General features: G+C 36.1%; 1 protein-coding gene across 1 annotated transcript in view; it reads left to right on the top strand.

Annotated features, from left to right (window-relative positions):
- The window catches only part of b4galt2 (UDP-Gal:betaGlcNAc beta 1,4- galactosyltransferase, polypeptide 2), a 130,532-nt gene that overhangs the window by 8,005 nt on the left and 99,189 nt on the right, over window positions 1-23,338 (top strand). Inside the window, exon 2 of the mRNA XM_051869235.1 lies at window positions 14,857-15,289. Coding sequence (XP_051725195.1) covers window positions 14,953-15,289 — 337 coding nt within the window. The 5' untranslated portion in view covers window positions 14,857-14,952. The remainder of the gene's footprint in view (window positions 1-14,856; window positions 15,290-23,338) is intronic.

Consider the following 23,338-nt stretch of genomic DNA (forward strand, 5'->3'; position numbering starts at 1 on the left):
CCTTACTGTAACCCGGATTGAAACGGGTTACAGTAAGTTGAAATTATTTTTTGTGGTAATCAACATTATGCTATAAGTTCTGTCAATTGAACTTAACTTGTATTGAACATGGGAATATTCCTTAAATTAATTTGGTTCATCTGCAAAGACTAAATATGACATTGTTTTATTTACAGTAGCCTACAACTAACATTTTAAATCATATCTTGGTTCTTCTTTCCTTTTTTACACCTCCATATTTTCAGACCACGCATTTTCTCGCATATTCAAGCTATTGTAGAGAAGGTAACACAGCACGGCACAGCATCTTGTAAGTGATGTTTACATCACAGTAGTGAGTTGAATGTGTTTTGAAAAGTGTAGGCTATATACTCGTCGTAAGATTGAAAGGGAGCTGAGTGGGTCTTCAAGCAGAGTACCATTCAATCTGAAATTGATGTCACGTTCGCATCTCACTGAACAGGTGCTGGCCACAGATTTACAGCCAGAGGAAGATGGAAGTCTGCAGGCAGAAAAGCACACTTTTAATGTGGAAAAATCGGCTTAGGTCAAGGAATTTTCGGCATATATTTTCAATATGTGGGCCTTAGCCTCCTACCTCTCGATATGAAGCATCTAATTAAGCTTATTTTAATCTTTAGCGATTAGTGGGTGGGGTTTTCTTCTGGGATGTTTTGCTGAGTCTGACTTTGTAACCCAATTTGAGCTTGACAGCTAGCGTATTGCTAAAGCTGCTTGAAGATTATACAAAACAACTTAAATCTCAATTATGTTTCTTTCTTCTTTTTTTGTTGATTTAGTGTTCTCCACTAAAGCTGTGTTTTAGTTTTTCTGTGTGTTTTAGTCGTCTGTGAATGATGCATTTAAAAAAGGAAAAAAAAAACCTTGTTTTTTCCACAAGTGTAATTATTATAACAAGACTATTTATGTAAAGCAAGCAGAGTTTCATTTGGACTCTATTCGGATGCAAGTTAACAGTGTGAACAGTTTTTAAACATGTTTGTTTCCCAGACACTCCCCTGTCTGCCATTGGTCAGTCAAACATATAGACCCGCCTCAAAGCCACGTCATTGGTTTAAAAAAAATTACATAATCTTAAATGAATCTCAAAATATTGGCCGGATGGAGATCGCTTTAGGCTATTAAACATTTTACCTGTCAATACGGTGCTGCTTTCAAGTAACTCAGGAGTGGCAACATGCCAATAACCTTGATTAACGAAGGTCTTAATGTCCCAGATCCATATATTCCTGTACTGAATATCAATATCTGTGTCTGATTCATTACGTTTTTATTAAGAGTCCAATTAAAAGTTGTAAAAAGTGACCTCTGTTTTTAACACCCCTCCAGATTTTAACAGGATAAAATGCTCTTTACATTAATAGAAGTGTAAGTGTTTTATGAAGTGGCATGCAGAGTATGTTGTTTGCAGAGCTCTAGAGCACAGGTTTAGGGATGAGTGCCAGCGTGAGGTGAATGGTGTCAGGTCCATAGGGAGGCTGGTATTCAGAGTAATGAAATGGTAGCCAGAGGCCAGTGACTCTCAGCTCGACTTTCTTCACCTGCTGCCATGAGTGTTTATCAACTCTTTAGTGCTGCACGGGTATGACATGTCATGCCACTGACCCGGCTATCCTCACAACCATGTGGCTGTGCTGGTAATTGAGTGGATGTAACCGCCTTCTCTTTTTGTCACTGGTTTGTGAAAGTGTAAGCAAGAAAAAATAAAATATATATATAAATATATAAATATAATATACATATATATATATTAGTCGCCATCGAAATTGGGCAAAGAGGCGGGATGTGGGTGGAGCTGAGACAGCAGACAAACAGCTAGTAGTGACATCAGCGGCAATCCACCTGTCACTCAAGTGGCCACGCCCTTAATTATGCAGAACTTTAAGGTTTAATATAATTTAAATGGATGATTTATAAAAAAAATCACCCATCTCACAGTTGTCATGAAGGGCAAAATTAGCTATATAGACCAAAACCACTTTTTGTACCAGGCTGTAAACATATTTTTTCTCTGCTGTAAAGTTGGGCATTTTAACATGGGGGGTCTATGTATGGGATTGATATATACATATATATATGTGTGTGTGTGTATATATAGCCCAAAGTGGCAAAATGTCCTCTTAGTTTACACAAAAAGTCATTATTTACTTAAAATAGTCCTCGGTAAAAAAAATAAAAATAAAAACCTTCCAGGGAAATAGGGAAATATGTATACCAGGGATGAAAAAAGGAGAATTTCAGAAGACATGTGGGTCATTACTATCCCTTTAAGTGAAATTTAACAAACCAAACTGAAATTAAAGCTAAATTATTTTCATATTTTAATAATATTTGAATAATAATTTAACATATTGTTCAGATAATAGCCTATAATGTATAAAAAACAGGGTCTGGTAAAATCTTAATTGAATTTGAAGAAGTATTTAAAATAGTACAATGGTTTTGTGTGTAGCTATTTATTTTAAATGCAGTTTATAATTAAATAGAAGACTATAGTGTGACTAATTGTATTTGTTTATTATGCGACATGCAAAATACTGTATCACATTATACACCAAATATAATGTCACCATATTATGTTGCACGCTGTTAGAGCAGTCTGTTGTCTAAGTGAAATCAGCTAACATGCTCGTAGCATGTCAGAGACCATAGATATAGAGCAACAATGCTTTTAATGAACCGATTTCACCAAAGAGAGGGGAGAAACGTGTTTTGATGTTCATTTCAAAATTCTTAATATAAATGTTGGAGCACTTATATTAGTGTTGTCTAATAATGCAATTTGAACATTTTTCAGACTAGTATGTACTATTTTTTTTTTTTTTTATCTAATATGGCTTCTTGGATCATATCAACAACTTGTATGAATTTAATTGAAATTCAGTTTGTTTTGGAATGGTATTTTGTGGTATTACAAAAGTATGTTGATATACATGCAGAACAACTTTATATCAATGGATTATTTGTTTATTAAAAATTGATTCTTTTCAATGGATAATGGATACTTTTCAGGCCATCTAAAACTCACTCACTAGGTTTTGGAACGGAGCAATAGAGATTTTCAGCAGAAAGATTAGTTATATCAACACCCTACTAGTTCATACATGCCTTCATGTGCGACAAGTTTGACACTTTTTGGTGTGAGATATCGCTTGGCATGTTGCTGGTCTCAGAGTAAGATACTAAAATAGTGCATAGCAATGTTAAGAGAAAATGGTAACACTTTACAATAAGCTTTCATTTGTTAACATTAGTTAACATGAACTAACAATACTTCTACATTTTTGGGTGAACTAACCCTTTAATGTTAATCTCAGCATTTACTGTATTTGTATTTTGTTAGCTCAATAGTTGTATCTGTTATCATTATTTCCACAATGCACTGTGAACATTTTTATTAACTATCATGAACAAAGGTTAATAAATGCTGTCAAATATTTTTTTCATGTTAGTTAATGCATTAACTACTGTTAACATATGAGACCTTACTGTAAAGTGTTACATGAATGATTGCCATTCCATACAAATATGTATTTTGTGAATATTCAGACATTTATGGTGTCCATGACAATTCATTTTTTAAAAATTGTAGCTAATTAAAGGGTTAGTTCATCCAAAAATGAAAATAATGTCATTTATTACTCACCCTCATGCCGTTCCACACCTGTAAGACCTTCGTTAATCTTCGGAACGCAAATTAAGATATTTTAGTTGAAATCCGATGGCTCAGTGAGGCCTCCATAGCCAGCAATGACATTTCCTCTCTCAAGATCCATTAATGTACTAAAAACATATTTAAATCAGTTCATTTATAATATTAATATTGAACCACTGTACTCACATGAACTGATTTAAATATGTTTTTGACTATGGAGGCCTCACTGAGCCATCAGATTTAAACAAAAATATCTCAATTTGCGTTCCAAAGATTAACGAAGGTCTTAAGGGTGTGGAACGGCATGAGGGTGAGTAATAAATGACATGATTTTTATTTTTGTGTGAACTAACCCTTTAACAATGAAATGTAATGTTCCAATAAATTCTGTTTTGAATGTGGCTGGTTTTAACATTGCTTGTTGGGAATTTTGCACACAGTAGATACTGTAGAAAATTAGCTGTTTTTAGTGACAGCATTTTTCCCATACATATTTTCTGTTATTAAAGGGATAGTTCACCCAAAAATGAAAATTCTGTCATCATTTACTCACCCTCAAGTTGTTCCAAACCTGTATACATTTATTTGTAATGCTATACACAAAGGAAGATATTTGGAAGAATGTTTTGTAACCAAGCAGATCTCACCCCCCATTGACGAGATCTGCTTGGCTAAAAACATTCTTCCAAATATTTTCCTTTGTGTTCAGCAGAACAAAGAAATTCATACAGGTTTGGAAAAACTTGAGGCTGAGTAAATGATGACAGAATTTCCATTTTTGGGTGAACTATCCCTTTAAGTCAATGGCTTTGGAGCTCAAATTTCACTCTGTGGAGAATTGACCTGTCTTGAGTCATCTGCTCAAGTCTAAATCAATTTACAAGTAATTGCACTTAATTTAAAGTTAAACCTCAGTTATTTTGTTGACATCTGAAATATATATAATTTTTTGTGATGGCAGTCCGATAATTTCCGATTTGTAAAAGCCAAAACATGCATGATTATAGTTCTCAATATTTCTGATATAATTTGCTTGAGTACCTCTGCACATCAATTTTTTTCTTTGGATTTATAATTTTGGTAGTTTTCCTGAAAATAAAGCATTGGAGAAAACCCTTTCTCAGTCGTTTTAGCCCTTTAAACTGAGCTGATGATTAGTACTGATCATAGCGCTGCTGACAGCCACAGTCCCTCACACATGTACTGTATGCTGAAGATGCCTGTCTATAGAGTGGCTCACTTGGTGCTTTCACCCTATTAAACATGCTCTTGCTTTTAAACATCAAAGTCAGGGCCTGATTGGCGTCTCTAGGCTTAATTAATTTCTCTGGATGGGTTGAATCCCCTCATGTCAAGTCTTAGCATGTTGTTTGAAAATGAGCCTGATAAGGGAGCGTGAGTTTTTCCATCATGAGGATGAGAAGAGCTCCGAGGTGAATTGTGTTTTCATCTACTGTACTTTGAATGAGAGCAGGAGGGTGGCTATAGGGCTTTTTGATCTTGGAGGAGGACCAAAATGGAAAACACTTCCAGTCAAGAAAGGCACAGCTTGTTGGGTCGGGCTTCAGTTTATGAAGTTTTTTTTGCGTTCTTGTAAAAAAGATAGGAAAGAACATGTTGTTTGAAAGTTTTTGCTTACAAATAGGTTAGTTTTGTCTCCTAGGTTGATTTTTTAAAAAAAAAGATATTGTTTAAATTCTGGCCAACATTACGTTTTTTTGTTTGTTTGTTTGTTTGTTTTATTGTCTCTTTATTTTACATTTTTTTTAAAAAAATTGTTAGTGTTAAAAATGTCAAATTAATTGGGAAACCAATTTGTACTTTTCCCTAAGAAATTAAAAAAATTTTTTTTTTTTTTTTAATTGCCATTTATGGGTACATTTATACATGGGTCATTGACAAATATGGTTTTTAAGTGTAAAAAAAACAAAACATAATGGAGATATAATTAATTTTGAAGTTTTATTAAGTGTTAACAATGAGATTATGATGTTTTTATAATCAATTAGCACTGCTTTTGTCATTTTTATAAAAAAGTAATTCGGTTGAACAAAAATTTCGGTTTTACCGAATGACTTTTTTGGTTATACTGAATGACGATATTTTCAAACAGGCTAATATCTAGCTAGCTAAGGACAAAAGGACAATCAGCTTTTATATTTAGTACAAGTTTTTAAAATATTACAACATTTTCCATGTTTTATAGCAGTTGTACCGAATGACCTGATGTTTCGGGACATACGTATGAGCAAGTGAAAACATGAATTTTTCAAATAGTTAAAAGAGTTAGCTACTTTGCTTCATGACCATGTGGTCCTTTGCAGGTGTATGAATGATGTCACATCCTGTCACGTGATACTGACCACATGACTTGATCCAAAATGGTCCCTTTATATTGGTTACTCCGAATGACATCAATGAAATTAATTTTTCCGGACATTTCTCATAACAAAGCAACGACTTCTACACAATTTTAATACCATTTTGCACTATGTTGATATATGATATAAAATCATGCTAGAATAAAAAATATATACATTTATTACATTTTAAGATATTTTAATCACAAATTAAATGGCTTTATTGGCCTTTGGACGGTTAAACCGAATGACCTTTTGACACTTCAAAATCTTTAAAATACATTTATATGTAGCGAAATATAAATAAAACCTTTTGGATTCAATAAAAGAGATCTAGTTGTACTACCTTACATACTTTGGATGTCATATCTTTGTTTTTTATTATTATTAAGGCCTTTGGATATTGACTCACATAACAAAAACTGTCTCCAATGCTGTTACCATTACCATCACACCAAGCATTTCAGAAAACAATTATGTTTTAACAAGAAAATATATTTGGTTATGATGGAAATTAGAAGCGACAGAGGACCACATGTGGATCAGAGTTCTGCTAATGAAGTTTTTCCACATGATTTCAGAACATTTATTGGTTATTTTCTGTTATTTTAGAGCTTGTGACAAACTATGTATTAATAATCATGTTTTTATTCCAGGGCATGTGATAAATGTTTTAACATAGATGAAACAGTAGTTTGGAGAAGTTTCATTTGTCAAGATTTCAAAAGGTTTCCTAATTGAAGAATCACCCAAATGCATTATGGTACATTAGTGTTTATCAATTATAGCTCTCAATACAATCTGTCATCTGACCAGAACCAGAATCTGTGGTTCCCGAGCCATTAAATCTCACATTTTGCCTCCATCTAGCTAGGCACTTTGTAAATAGATGACTGATGAGTCTTTTGTGAAGCGTAGCCATTAACGTCATTTTGAATTATGGAGAAACTGGAGAGGCTGCCCACCTAAATCTCCCAGAACTCGGCGGTCTGTCCATTTTAATGTCACAGTCCCATATGGAAGTTACTAAGCTGTGCAAAAGAGAACACAAGAGAGTGATTAATATATTATTGGAAACTGCTTTAGGCAGTTGGAGATGGCTGAATCTGTCATTTCCGGATACAGATGTGGTTTCTGAAGCACAAGACAACTCTTCCACTCCACCAGATGTTTCTTTATTGAGTCATTCATGCTGTGCTTCACCTGTTTCTTTTTCCATTCTAGCTGTTGCTTTTTTGCTATGTCTTCAGGAAGGACACAATACAATTCCCACACAATTATTTTTCTTCATATCATGAACAACATCCTTAACCAACTATTCAGTGTTTAATTTGAGGCCTTCAAGCTGTCCTTCGGTTCCCATAGAACTGTTTTTTTTTTTTTTTATTATAAAACTAGATTATTGTGTAAGATTACACTACCGTTCACAATAATGAACCTAGAAGCGCTGGACATAAACAACGTAGGAGAATGACACAGAAGAGAAGATATTGTTGAATAAAGTCATTATTTTTGTTTTGTTTTTGCACACAAAAAGTATTCTCATCGCTTCATAAAATTAAGGTTGAACCACTGTAGTCACGTCGACTGCTTTAACGATGTCTTTAGTACTTTTCTGGACCTTGAAAGTGGTGGTTACATTGCTGTCTATGGACTAGTCATATACCTCTCGGATTTCATCAAAAATATCTTAATTTGAGTTATGAAGATGAACGAAGGTCTTACGGCTGTGGAACGACATGAGGGTGAATAATTAATGACAGAATTTTCATTTTTGGGTGAACTAACCCTTTAATATTTTTGGACTCTTATTTAAGTCTAGGTCATTAGGTCATTTTCACACTAGCACTTTTGGTGCGCACCTGGGTTCGAATGACATCAAAGTTCGATTCTTTTGGATGATGTGAACGCTGTCTTCTGAACTCGGGTGCGCAGAGTACCATACCCAAGTTCGCTTAAAAAGGGTGGTCTGGGCCTGGGGTACGGTTCACTGCTGATATGAACACAATCGTACTAAATCGCAGAAGTGAACCACTATTATTGACATATGTTTTGATGTGTGTTTGTGTGTTTTACTAACTTTCCTGACAAGCATGACTGACGCACTGCAAGCAGAGAAAGTATATCTCATTTTTGCCCACCTTCAGCATTTTAGAGTATTAAACAGCTGTTGCTTTGATGACACAAATGCACTGTGGTTCGGACCCAAATAATGGAATATGAACACAGTCCAGCGGGGACAGAGGGAGGGGGGAGCAATCGAACTCGGGTTCGGACCAGGCAATTGAACCAAGTGTGAAAACACCCTTAACTCAACAAGTTTGCTAAATAACAAACTAAGCGCAACTTAAAAATAGATTTTATACAGTCGTGTACTGCAAGTACACTTTGATCTCTTCTTTTTTACTGCTAAGTTAACATTTAATTGTTTAGTGAATGTTTGGTTGAAGGCCAACATGAATAATGCAAACCGAGAAAGTGCCACAGTTTGGTCTTTTGGTTATAAAAAATTAAGCATATAGATGCTGTACACATTTTGTTGCCGGTTTATTTAATGGATTCCCTTGTGTCAGTGTAAAAACCTTGCTTTTTTCACCCATTATTTTATGACATGGATGTAAAATATTCATTAGCCTCTATTTATGGCTAATTCTGTTATGGCTCAGCCTGCGCTGCTTGAGTTTGTGCTAGTGTCTATCTATTTTAATACTTTTTTTTTTTCTTTTTTTTTAAGTTTATTAAGTCTAATATGGGACAATATTTGATTCAGGGGCTTGGCATATTATTGATCCTGACTTTATTGAGACCACTTTGCTAACTTCTGGATTGTTCAAAATGTAACCTCATTAACATTGGCGTTTCCAACAGAGGCTTTGAGAACCAGTGCATGCATAGTAAGTGGATATACTAAATTAATGAGCACAATCCTGTGGAAATTATTCTAGAGCATCTGGAAGTGTTCCATTTATTGAAGAATTGATTAGATGGTATTTGAAAAGAGCTGGTTGATATTATCTTACTAATTAATTTTATTGTCATTCTGTATTGCTTTTTTCCCCAAAATGACAGTTGAAATTAAGCTAGAAAGTGCTTTGTTCTCTCTGATGGTTAAGAAGTGAAGCTAAAGGAATGATGGTCTTTGTGTGGTAATAAGAACTTTGGAAAAAGTCTTTTTGTTCAATATTTTGCCAAGAGGGTCTTCTTCTTTTACAAGGCTCTTGGAGCTGTGATGATTATTTCAGTAGCTTTGGTTTTGGGACTTCAGCATATACAGTATATTCTTTGAGACAAACTTGCAAGTATGCTTCCCATTCTAGTTCATAGACGAGAGTAAAAGTTTGAGAAGGAACTGATGACAGAAAAAGGAGTTTGCAAATGTGATTTTGAGAGAAGACCGTATATCAATGGAGTAGCAACTTAGAGTGACCTCAGTCTTATTGGGTTAGTGTTATATTGATGTTCTATATTAAGGACCCTTACTGTGCTGAAACATCCACCCACAGCTACAGCTCCAGAGAAAGATGCACACTGCAGAATCTGCAGCCTCTGTTGGCTTTCCTTAGCCGTTAACCTGAATGATCACAGGAAATGCGATAATTATAGAGGGAGCTGTGAGTGAGTCTGAGTCTGATTTCAGGTCTCTTGTTGTAGTAGGTGAACAATAACTGAATGATATACTGCTGGGGCTGAAGTGTGCAACCACTGGACACTTTGTTGTCCCATAAGTCCACGGGAGATGAAAAGACAAAAATGCAGAAAATTGTTAAAGTAGATTTGTAAGTAGTTCACATAGAAAATTAGCAAGGCTAAAGGAAATATATTGTATGTGTTTTATTTTAAAAACTGCTTGTTGACCACCAAATTTCTCTATATAACATACATAAATATAACAAGGAATAATTTTATGATGTTAGATGTAGGGAGCTATATAATGGCAACTGGTCATATACTGGGCCCTGTCTCCTTTAGCATGGGGAAAAATTAACCCTGAAAAGTTACCTTTTATTTACTATGAGGAAAATTTCTCATGAGTGGATATTTACAGAAAGATGAAATTTGCCAGAAAGTTGTTCAGAATTGTCCCCTGACTATAATGAATAAAAACATATTAATTTTAAAAGTGGATGGTATTAAATTCAAGTAAATCTTCATATACTTTCATTTGGACAACTTAAAGGGATAGTTCACCCAAAAGTGAAAATCCTGTCATCATTTACTCACTCTCAAGTTGTTCCAAACCTGTATGAATTTCTTTCTTCTGCTGAACACAGAAGTTATTTTGAAGAATGTGCCCCATTGACTTCCATAGTATTTTTCCTCCCATACTATGGAGGTCAATGGGGTCCATCAGCTGTTTTAGAATTGTCAAAAGTACCGACTTCGGTACCGAAATTTTAATAACGTGACGCTTTGAGCACTGTTGAGTGCGTTCGTAAACATCTCTGATTGGCCGTTGTTCATCATATGCTCAACAGATATGTCTGTGATTGGCTTCAATGATCAACGCTTTAATAACGTTGTAAATAGTCATCAATGACGCTCTTCACCGAGCGCTTACACAGATACACACGGGAGCATTTGAAAGCAGGCGTCTATCAGCAGACTGGTCTGCGACACCTGCTTTCAAATGCTCCCGTGTCTCGCTCCCACTTTCATTGATCATTGAAGCCAATCACAGACATATCTGATGAGCGTGTGATCATAATGGTCAATCAGAGGTGTTTAAGAATCCACTCAACAGCGCTCAAAGTGGCACATTTTTTAAATTTCAGTACCAACTGGTACCGAAGTCGGTACTTTTGACAACCCTAAACTGTTTGGTTACAGACATTCTTCAAAATATCTTCTTTTGGGTTCAGCAGAAGAAAGAAATTCATACAGGCTTGGAACAACTTGAGGGCGGAGTGAAGTATGACAGAATTTTCATTTTTGGGTGAACTATCCCTAACACCAGCATACTTACAGAACATACTTAATCGGTCAAGAAGTAGGTTCTTTATCGAATTTTGGGGCATTTTGTATGTTACCTCTTGTATGTTATCTCATTTTGTATGTTACCTCTTCACCCTCCTCTCGCTAACTCTGTATTTTTGGCTCATTCCTGTGTCTGTGACTGCCGGTGTGATTCATTATGGGGGTTGGTGAGTGTTGAGCGATTCCCTAAAGGTGCTCAAACCAGGCTGAGCCGTGTGAATTGTGTCAAACAGTGTTTTTTTTCTCCCTAGTGCTGATGATGGTTATTGCAGAGGAGTCACACATTCTACACGGGGTGGGGGTGCAGGTGATGTGTAGTTACGGGCCCAGTCGTGACATTTGTTGAGTGATCAGTATATCCTATACTTCCTCCCCTTCATGGCCAGCCTGTACGTTAGCACTTGCAAGCTGCTGATGTGAGCCCCCCTATCCGAACTGCCGCCGGGGAGCTTTCAGCAGCTGGCCATGTGTGAAATCAAGAGGCTTTCCCATCCAGTTTCATCCAGCGATCACGCCAGGAGAGAACGAGAGAGAGAAATTAGCCGCAGGTCTCGACTTTAGGCTGTAGTCTGTTAAACTTCCTTGCCTTTGGCCTCTTACACTTAGTGTTGATTGGAAAAACCCGTCAACATTGTAATTGCTTACAGCAAGATTTGGACAGCCATTAAGTATTTTCTAGTTTATCCCAATTAAACCTGGAGAAAGCTGTAGTTTGACTGTTGCTTTGCAAATTATATCGCCTTGAATAGATTTTTCTTACATTTATTTATTTTTTTGCTTTACATGGTTAATGGGGTTTGAAAGTGACTTTGGACTTTATTTACCAATATTATACAGAAAAATAATGCTGTGAGTAAGGGATTTTATGTTTAAGATAATTCAGTGGCAGGGTCAATAGTATTTCGTTTTTAACTTCATAAGAATAATAATGGCCATGGATCAATAGCTATGTTTCCATCCAAAGTTGCAGCTTTAACTTATATGCACAAAATTGGAATATCGCATAAAACATTTTGCGAATAAAGCAACGTTTCCATCCCATATGTTCAAGAGAACAAAATCATCACTTCCTGGGAAAAATATCTTTGGGCGCTAAATATCTGTAATAAAAATGGAAGTGGCTGCAATCGGGGAAGCCACTGTGGCTTTTTTTCCTACATCATAAATGATTTGGACCTCAGAGCGCACAGACGAAACACAATAAACACTGTTTGTTATGTTGTCTCTGATGACAGACTTTGGCTCAGGCATTTCAGAACAACCAAACCAACATTTGAGATGCTGTGCGATGTGATTGGTCCACTGGCTAGTCCAGTTATCCAATTACATCCTCTGTTGAGGCAAATTCATGAGAGTTTGTTGTTGCAAATCGAGGGATTTATTCTGTAAATGTGTTTCCATTGTAGTTTATGTGCATGTCTTCTTATCGGGTGAAAAATGTATTTTGTATATTCACATTTTTTTATGTGCATTTTTAGAATTTATGCGCATCTTGTTTTTCCATCCAATGGATTTTTCATGCGATATCCCAAAATGTGCATAAAAATAGGTGGATGGAAACATAGCTTATGATGTACAAAGCAAACATATTCTATAATTAAAATGTGGCGTAACCCTAGTGTCAGTCAAAATTGAACTCACAAGATTTTAGATCGTTTATGGTCATTTAATTAATGATTAATATCAGTGTATCACAACTGTTGGGTCTACATGTGGACAAGAAGGAAAAAAAACAATAAAAAGCAACTATTAGGGCTGGGTAAAAAATATTGATTTCTCGGTTTTAATCTGTTCTCATTTTTACGAACCGATATATAAAATCAATACATTGTTTTATATGACTGAGTAGGCAGGATGATTTTTACATAATTGTGAAACAAAAACTCGAGACTAAAATATACAGTTCCCAAAAGTCTTGTGAAAAATCTTTATTATGTGTTTTGAGGCCTTATTTCAGTGACTTTTTTTTTTTTTTTTTTTTTTTTCAAAAACCATGCATATACGTAATTCTCTCAAAAATACAAACATGTACATATTTGTTGCTCACATACTATTGTAGCCTAGTTTCTGCTGAATACAGTGTAATGAGACTTTTGTCATTAATATGTTTATAAGCAACTGAAAAAAGCACAAATGTCAGGGCATGTCAAAACTTCTCCAGGACCCCAAATCAGCCTCAGACCCCAGAGGGTTAAATCCCAAGAATCGATTAATCTTTCCTGTTTTCAGTAGATGAAATTGTAGTGTGCCTCCCATCCAATAAATCGCAATAATCTTTGTGCTTTGTTACTTTTGATATGAAACAAAGTCTCAGATTTCAAATGACATTCATTTTATTATGAAATTCAAAAAATAAATACCGTTTTGGTGCTGTTTAATGTGACGTCAAAGATCTCTGTAGCGCCTCAGTTCAAGAGAAGCAGCAGCACGACACACGTGAACCAATCATCTCCTCCGCTTTAATACCAGTTACAGCGCGAAATAAACATGAATGAACATCTGAAGGTATGTTAAATGATACAGTACAACTTACCGAAATCCGTATCATGTCGTGTAATCGCTCAATCAGTGTTTCAACCGCGGAAAGACTTCAATAAAACAGCTTGTAAGCTGCAAAAGAGCATTCTGATAAATATATGCACCATATTACATATTCATTATAATTTTTAATGTTTTTCAATATTTAATGCATGTTTGAATAAATCAGTTATGACAGCCACGATTTAAATGTTTATATTTCAAAAAATGATTTGGCGTAGAAATATGATTGTGTAAATCTTAAGTTAATATTATAACTTTATTATAAAAAAAAATCCTTCAGTATATTTTAAGTGTATATAAATAAGTTCATTTTAACCTTCAATATTATAGCAATGTAGTACCAACAGTATAGTCCCATGTATAGTTTGCAGCATCAGTTTTTTCCTTGAGAAAATTTGTATCTGATATATATCCAAAATAATCAAATCGAATCTAAATCGGAATCGAATCAAAAGCTTGTGAAAAGAAATCGAGTCGAATCGTGAAAATTGTGTCAATACCCAGCCTGTCTTTGGTCAAACCAAAGTTTCTACTGTACAAAAGTTTTGGGTTGTTAAGATTTTTTTTTGTTTGTTTTTGAACATTTTTTTTTTTTTTTTTTTTTGTCTCTCAGGATGCATTTATTTGATCAAATACAGTAAATTTAGTAATATTGTGAACTATTATTACAATTTTAAATAACTGTTTTCTATTTTAATATATTTTAAAATGTACTTTTTTCCTGTAAGGGCAAAGCTAAATTTTCAGCAGCCATTACTTCAGTCTTCAGTGTCACATGATCCTTCAGAAATCATTCTAATATGCTGACTTGGTGCTCAAGAAACATTTATGATTATTTTTTTTTTCTTTATTATCAATGTTGAAAACATTGTGTTGCATAATATTTTTGTGGAAACCATGATGTGATTGTGTAGTGTATTTAATGATTTTGGTACTGTGTCAGATTTCCACTTGATGTCCATTGTAGAATCTGGGTGCTAAAGCAAAACCAGTTGAGAACTACTGATTTGAATGATGTATGCAGAATTCAAGCACACACAGATAGATTATTAGCACATCTACTACTGCAGCATTGGCACAGCTATAGGAAAACTACTCTGACATAGCATTAGCACAATTAGTGTTTGGTTAAACGGTAATTGTCTGCTGCATTAGAGAGTATCTAAATATAACAATACAGTTTAGCTACATGATGCAATTGTGCTTTGGATTTAGGCTGCTGGGCACTGAAGTTTGATCTCACCCAACAGTTAAATCATAAATGCACAGGAGTGTGATGTAACTCCCCTCTCTTTTGTTTTGTAGGTGTTTTTTGTAAATTGCAGTCCAGGAGGGTTCAGCGGCGCGGAGAGGTGACGTTGACCGGATGCGTGTAGCGGAGCGTGCCGTGTGGCTTTGACCATGAGCCGGCTGATGTTGGGCCGGACCCTGGAGCGGATCTGCAAGGCTGTGCTGTTGCTCTGCCTGGTGCACTTCCTCATTATGATGATCCTCTACTTTGATGTCTACAGCCAGCGTTTTGACATCTTTAGCCGCTTCAACAATGGCCGTGGAGCGAACAGCTCACGAGGACCCCACCACTACTTCTATAACTTTTCCAGTGGCAGGCCCAACACTACCTTTGCAAGCTACTTGGCCACAGCTGACCATCTTCTGCCCAGCACCAAGCCAGAGGCAAACCATACTCCACCAACCCCTAAACCATTACCACCATGTCCAGAGGTTCCTCCTGGTCTGGGTAAGTTCTTATAGGTACTTATGTGGCACATATAGAAAAGTATGAGCACTAGGGCTGCACGCTTAAATTGTGACATAGCATAGTGCGGTATTGTTAAACTTATGGCCAACTGCACACTACAACTGAAAATTTGACTTATGTTTTTCACCAAAAAAAGGCATGAGGGTTTAATTGGGCCACCTACAAATATTATATTTGTATACACAGGTATATTTGCAGCAATAGCCAACAATACATTGTATGGGTCAAAATTTTGATTTTTCTTTTACGCCAAAAATCATTAGGATATTAAGTAAAGATCATGTTCCATGAAGATATTTCATAAATTTCCTACCGTAAATATATAAAAAATTAATTTTTGTGACTGGATATGCATTGCTAAGGACTTCATTTGGACAACTTGAAAGGTGATTTTCTCAATATTTAGATTTTTTGCAATATTGTCCTATCCTAACAAATCATACATCTATGGAAAGCTTATTTATTCAGATTTCAGATTTAAAAAAAAAAAAAAATATATATATATATATATATATTTTTTTTTTTTTTTGTCACAATACTATAATTTCCGACTTACAATACTTTGAAAAATATTGATATTCAATACCATTTTCACTACCACAGGGAAAAATTGCCACAACATTGAGGGCATAAAATTTGAACAATAAGTTAATATACTTTTGACTACAGTCAAAGTTTTATCTTATCAACTGAAACTGTTTTCTGAGATTCCCCAGGCTCTCAGCTCTGAATAATTATTATTTATAATTATTCATTAATAATAATAATAATAATAATAATAATAAGAAAATATTAATAACAACAACAACAATAGTAATTATAATTTATAGTTATAATAAAAATATTTTATTGTAATACAACTGCACTGTGAAATAAAAAATAAATACTTCAATAATCTTATTAATTATTTTACTTTACATTTCTTAAAATTTCTTCTCTTTAAAGAGTTAAATTCTTGAGCTTTTGTTTTGGTGGAAAACTGCAACTACATGCTGAGCTGGGTTATATTTGTTGGCCAGGCGACACCTTGTTTTCTGCAAAAGGGAGCAAGAAAACAAGACCTTGGCAAGGAACTAGATCAGGCGTCTTTGTTGGAACTTCGTAAAAGTAAGAACAAAATCCCTTACATAACTACAGCGATCAAACACTCAGTTGTGCGAGAGAAAATAGTAACATGAATAATACGAGAGACAATAACGCATGGAAGGCGCTCAAGCCTCAAAACTCTCAATTAGTGGCCTGAATAGTTGAAAGCAGACGATGACTGTTGTGTTATAAGGGACATGTGGGCAGGACCCCAGCCACTGTTCCCCGTCTCAGAGCCATAATGGATTCTCTGCAGACTCCAATTACTGTAAAAGCTGTTGTCTCGCTCTGTTTTCTGAGCTGACTGGAGAGTTAAAATGGATTTAACATCAGCATGCTCTTCAGCGCACTTATATTTCATCCGCCGAACCGCTTTATTACCGGTGTTTTACGCAGTGCGTGACGTGTTCAGAGAAAATGAGCTGTAGACTAACAAGACGGTACCAATTTACTATCTTATACCACAATGTCAGTCTGTTCCTGTTCACTGTAGAATAAAATATATGGAAATAAGGACAGAATGTCTTCCAATAGTTGAAGTGATTATTGTGCAACAGGAAGTCAAATCTCTGTACATTATAAGGCGAAATACCCCTTCCAGAAGAGTACAATCCATCTGCATAAAGAAAAAAAAATCTAATTAATTACGATGTCATTGCACTGCATTTTCTAGCTCATAATAGGGCAAACCTTCATAATGAATGTGCAGCAGCTATTTGATATGCCTGCAAGCAACGGGCCTTTGCCACCCATATCCTTCTAATGAGTTTAAAGCAGAGCTCTGGAGGGAGTTGAGCTGTGTCATATGACTCGTTTGCTGTCTAGCCTGCTCAGGGGTCTCTCTCTTCCACTGTTTTCATACTTTGTTATGCCTACCCTCTTGAGTAATGACAGAAACCCAAGATGGCCATCTCAAAACTTGTTATTTTCACACTCAGGGCCCAAAATGCTGCGAGAATTTGATAGATGTCTTTATAGGGGCTCTTCATGAAATCAAATTTTGCCAGAGTGGAATCTGTCATTCGCTGGAACTTTGACAGGAAGTGTTCAAAATGAAAACGCTCTACTGTATTCCCACTTTTCCCGGCTTTTTGCATCCCCCTTCCTGTCTTCTAGCTGCAGGAAGTACAAAGGACCCTGTGTCAACCAGGGTTTTCAAAGAAATCCAGTGTTTCCAAATTCTTTAGCTGTTAAAGTGTGGAACAGGCTGTTTATGAGTCCATCCCATCCTCTTGAGTTCAAAGCCACATTTCAGTTTGTCGTTGGCAGCGCTGCTTAGTCTTCAATATGCCACTGTAACGTGTATTTGATGTTTGCTGTCAAGCCAAGACAAGTGTGTCTGCAGTGAACGCTTGCTCTTTGCCGATTAGAAAACTGTAAACATTTTGAAAAGTCATCTTGATTGAGATGCCATTGAGCCGTTATTAGCACAAAGAGATTTCGCAAATGAACATTGATTGCATTTGGCGCACCCTTTCCATCATTCTGTTTACAAGAGCTGACCTGTTGATGTTGGTTTAGGGAGAATGTAATTGAAGCATGTACGAAGCAGACGTTTCCAGCAAGATTTCCGTCGCGGTCCCAGGTGCGTGTAGAACGTGTATCTTATTGCAGCAGAGGGCCTGCAGGGAAAACCCAGGGTCTGTGTTAGATTGCATCCCAGCTGGCAGGTATGGCTTGTGGCTGATGATGACTCACTGGTGCCGTCTTCCTGGAGGGGAGCTGTGTCACACTGTCAGCCACCACATAAACGGCAGGAGGCCTTCCGTGTTATAATCACTCACAAGCAATTAATGCATTGGAAATAGCCAACAAAATGGTATCACAAACTTAATATTCAACAATATTACTGATCTGCCTGCATTGACACTATTGTATGAGAACTGAACTGAGCTGGACGATGACATCACTGTTTTCTCCAGAGCTGCTGTATAGATAAATGTACTAAATTAATAATTAATGATTTTTACAACGGAAATGAATCAATACTGAACTTACTTCTTCAAGAGCTGCTGTACAGCCAAAACATTATTTTCCTGCTATCGCTGTAAAGCTGCTTTGAAACAGTCTGCATTGTAAAAAGTGCTATATAAATAAAGGTGCCTTGACTTGACATACAATGTTACTTACCGTGGGGTTCAAAAGTGTACACATAGAAAAACTGGAATTCAGAATTTAATTTTAAATATTTCATAAAATGACTAAAAAAAATATTCATATTTTAAATTGTCCTTTCTAAAACAGCCTATTGCTTATGCATGTTCAGAAAGTCTTCCAGTTTTGTGGAATTACACAATTCGGAGGCCATACAGCATAACAAATAATACTTGTGCTTTATTTTGATTGTTTTTATTTTAAAATCGTACAATTTTCATCAACCTACGAACCCCCTGCGGTTCCTTCACAACCCTAGTTTGGGAAACTAATGTGATGTTTAATGCACTTCATTTTGCTGATGACTTTTTTTTTGTATTTTGTATTTTTGTATCACAATATAGTACAAGATTATCAAAATAATCAAAAAGTAGCCAGATTATATTACTCTAATGTAATAGATTACTACAGTTTTCTTCATATAATTTGTATTCAGTAATGGAGTTCATTAGTAAGTAATCTACCCAGCAGTATATATATATGTATGTATGTATATATGTGTGTGTGTGTATATATATATATATATATATATATATATATATATAGCCCACTGTACCATCATCAAAATAATGTCTTAAAAGATTAGTTCATTTTTAAAGCCCAAGCTTTACTCACCCTCAGGCCATGCTAGGTTTATATGACTTTCTTCTTTCTGATGAACATAATCTGAGAAATATTAATAAATATCCTGACGCATCCGAGCTTTATAATGGCAGTGAACAGGGTTCATGAGTATGAGCTGAAGAAAGTGCTTCCATCCACATCCATCCATCATAATCCATCCATCCATTCCACACGGCCAGACCGCCTTCCGTATTCTACTTACGAAGAAAGTGTAAAACTCTTGCAGTTCAAAAAGCTTATGTTACGTCCTACGTTGAATACGGAAGGCGGTCTGGCGGAAGCTAGATATTTTACTTCATAACTTGGATATAATATAATATGGATATATTTTTTTACAAAAACACATCGCTTCAGAAGGCCTTTACTAACCCCCTGGAGCCGTGTGGATTATGTTTATGATGGATGGATGTGGATGGAAGCACTTTCTTCAGCTTATACTCGTGACCCCTGTTGACTGCCATTATAAAGCTCGGATGCGTTATTAATATTTCTCTGATTATGTTCATCAGAAAGAAGAAAGTCATATACACCTAGGATGGCTTGAGGGTGAGTAAAGCTTGGGCTAATTTTCATTTGAAAGTGAACTAATCCTTTAAGTACGACAAGTGCACCTGCCCAAAGTGAATAGTTCAGTCAGTAATTCATTTAACCGTCTTATAGTGCTGATGTGTCAGGATGCTGTAGCCTGCAGAGTTTTGTCTGTGACCGCTCTCAACTGAAACTTGGCCTTTCGCCTGCTGACCAGCTGGCCCAAAAGGCTCTGACTCACAGGAAACTGACAAAGCCTCCATGAGGCGGGACAGACATTGTCTCTGGCCCGCTGACATTGTTCTCTCCTTTGGGTTTCTATCAAACAAGAGGGGAAATCTCATCTCAGAGATAGCTCTTTGGGAAGGAGCACAGCCAAGATTTTGTGAGAGGTGAGAGGCAAACAACAAGAGAGATCAGAAAAGGCAAAGATTAAAGGGATAGTTCACTCCAAAATGAAAATTTTGCCATCCTCATGCTGTTCCATATTCCATCTACTTCTTTTAATTTTAATTTTAATTTTTGATTTAACTGATTCTTTAAGATGGAGCTTTTTAACTGACATTTGAGAGGGTGTTGACAGTCCAGCCCTTTTTGTTTTGTTTTGTTTGCACTTAAACCATCACTTTTCTTGATAAATTCTGTATTGCTGCTGTAAAAAAATACTAAAAAGTAGAAGTCTGAGAATTGTGTAGTGTAGAAGTGATAATTGCCAGTATTCATGGACACAGTATGATATGGATACAGTATAATGTGCACATGCCTTAAGCACAGTTTCTCCTCTTCTCTCTGTTGAGTCAGTTGCTTGCTAGTTGGGTTGTCAGGCTGCCACGATGTGTTAATAGTACTGTAAAACCAGAGATCTGTATGTTGTAAAAGAGCTTAGAAAGCAAACTGGGTTTGGCACCAAGACAGAGTAAAGTCTACTATTTTGTGCAGTTCAGGAATAGTATTAAGAAGACACATCTTCTTTTTCCTTTTTTTAATAAAACTTCATTTTCCATGCTTTGTTAGCACTAGAAAATGTTTATATTTTTATTTTTTTTGGCAGTCAGCCCATTTTCTTTTCAAGCAGTATTTTCTCTTGGTGTTTCAAGCTGCACTGCTTGTGCACGAGTTGTAGTAAATTTTTCAGTAAGGCCAATTTCAGTCAACAATCAGTCATGTGTGTAGGATGTGTATGTAGACATAAATCCATAAAATGGTCCCTTTACAGGTACCTTATTTGATTTGATGTTCCACAGTAACTCACACTTACTATTTTACTCTTATGCATACTGTAACTTATGCACAGTGTTCTCATTCACCATTAGAAACATGAGTGTATTAACAAGGGTGTTATGATCCCATTTGTTTCCATTTTATTTAGTCATTTCATTATTAACTATTAAACTGGAAAATCAGTTTCGAATCATTAATGAAAAATTGAATGGAGGTAAAATTATCTTATCTTATTTATTTTTAAATTCCATTAAAATTAAAGGATTAGTTCACTTCAGAATTAAAATTTCCTGATAATTTACTCACCACCATATCATCCAAGTTTGTGTCTTTCTTTCTTCAGTCGAAAAGAAAATGAGGTTTTTGAGGAAAACATTCCAGGATTTTTCTCCATATAGTGGACTTCAGCAGGGTACAACGGGTTGAAGGTCAAAATTGCAGTTTCAGTGCAGCTTCAAAGGGCTCTACACGATCCCAGATGAGGAATAAGAGTCTTGTCTAGAGAAATGATCGGTTGGAAAGTTGGAAAGGTCACACGTGACGTGGGCAGAAGTACCGATGCAGTGTTTACAAAGCCAATGTGCAAAGACTAAGTCAAATGCCCTTTACAAAAAAAGGTAAAAACAACAATGTCGGACGATTTTGAAGTTGGAGGAGAAAATGAGATGGAGTTTTTCGCCCTACCGTGGTACTTTTGCCTGCATCACGCAGGACCTTTCAACGTGATTACATAATGCTTGGCACATCGCAGAGCAGTGCAATACGAGCATTTGTGGTTAAAAAGTATATACATTGGTCATTTTCTAAAAAAAAAAAAAAAAAATCGTTTCACTAAATAAGACCCTTAAGGCCTTTGCACACTGAGTCCGAAATTTTCGTATGCGTTTTTTCGTGTTCGTGATCCTAAAAATTCGTCACACACAGAGACCTTGCACACTGATGCGTATTAATGAATCCGTTGTGAAAAAAATCGCAAAACAATACAAAATGGAGTCTTCAAGCAGTGAGCATGATTTAAGGAGGAAATATTGGGTCCATCCAATCCCGAGATTGCGTAGAGAGGAAGGAGACTTCCACCTCATCAAGGAGCTGCATGATTATCCCGAGCGATTCAAAGTTTACTTCAGGATGTCAGTGGCTCAATTTGATGCTTTGCTAGCGATACTGGCACAATCTGACTTTATACTCTGTCTCTTTGTATTCCGCACTTTGTTTGTCATACAGTGCTACTGCTTTGTAGATGACGTGGATCAACTTGTCAGGTGGCATTCGGGATTTTGGCGTTCGCTTGTACGGTGGCTCTGAATTGTCAAAATGTCTCTCAAAATGCGTGCCACGGATGCGAAAAACGCAGAAAATCGAACCTGATGTGAATTTTTTTATGACGGACGAAAGTTTCGGAGGCAGTGTGTAAACTTGATTGACACAACGTGAGGTCGTTTTTATTTTTTAATGTACGAAAATTTTGGAAAAGTCCTTTATTCCTCGCCTGGGATTGTGTAGAGCCCTTTGAAGCTGCATTGAAACTGCAATTTGGACCTTTAACCCGTTGTACCCTGGTGAAGTCCACTATATGGGGAAAAATCCTGGAATGGTTTCCTCAAAAACCTTAATTGTACTTCAGTCTTAACTGAAGAAAGAAAGACATAAACATCTTGGATGACATGGGGGTGAGTAAATTATCACCAAATTTTAATTCTGAAGTGAACTAATCCTTCAATAATTCAGAATGGGAGCCTCTGGGTTTTGTATTGTTTTTCTCTACTCTTTTTTAATATTTTAATTTTTTTTATTTGTGGTCCTGTAACTTTTATTTGGAGTCTCAAGCCCCCCTCAATTCAAACACTGCTGTTAAACCTTCTTTAAAGAATCTTGGTTCAGTCCCTTACGGTTAGTCCTCCAGGCACCCCCCTGGCATTTGATCTCTCTCTTTTTAATTGAAGTTCAGATTTAGGCCTTCTTAATGAAGAAAAGTCTAGCCAAGTAGCTAAACATCAGCATTTTCCTGTCTAACTTTGCAGCAGTTATATAATCTAATAGAAAATTGAATATATAACTAAGACTGAGAAGCAAAATTGTAATAATCTCAGTTGAAGTTTCAATCGGCTCTCCATTTTGAAAGATATAGTTCATTAAAGCCTTAGCAAAGATGCACTTTTGTTCATCCATTTCAGCCTTGTTTTAAGATTCTTCTTGGGATCTCTCTCCTGAATTATTTATAATCCTTCTTCGGTTTTCACTTGGTACATGGAATTTCCTGTGGCCTGTTAATAGTGAAACAGCTTTTTAGTGTTTTTCTAATACTTCCTTGTCTTTGTATGGGCACCCCAGGGTCTGTAGGGTTCTCTGCTTGAGCAGAAGGTATAAATAGCTCTTTGGCATCACCCAGCCGGGTCCATACTCCGCCCCTCACCT

Source organism: Ctenopharyngodon idella, chromosome 2 (assembly GCF_019924925.1).
Source record: "Ctenopharyngodon idella isolate HZGC_01 chromosome 2, HZGC01, whole genome shotgun sequence".
NCBI lineage: Eukaryota > Metazoa > Chordata > Actinopteri > Cypriniformes > Xenocyprididae > Ctenopharyngodon > Ctenopharyngodon idella.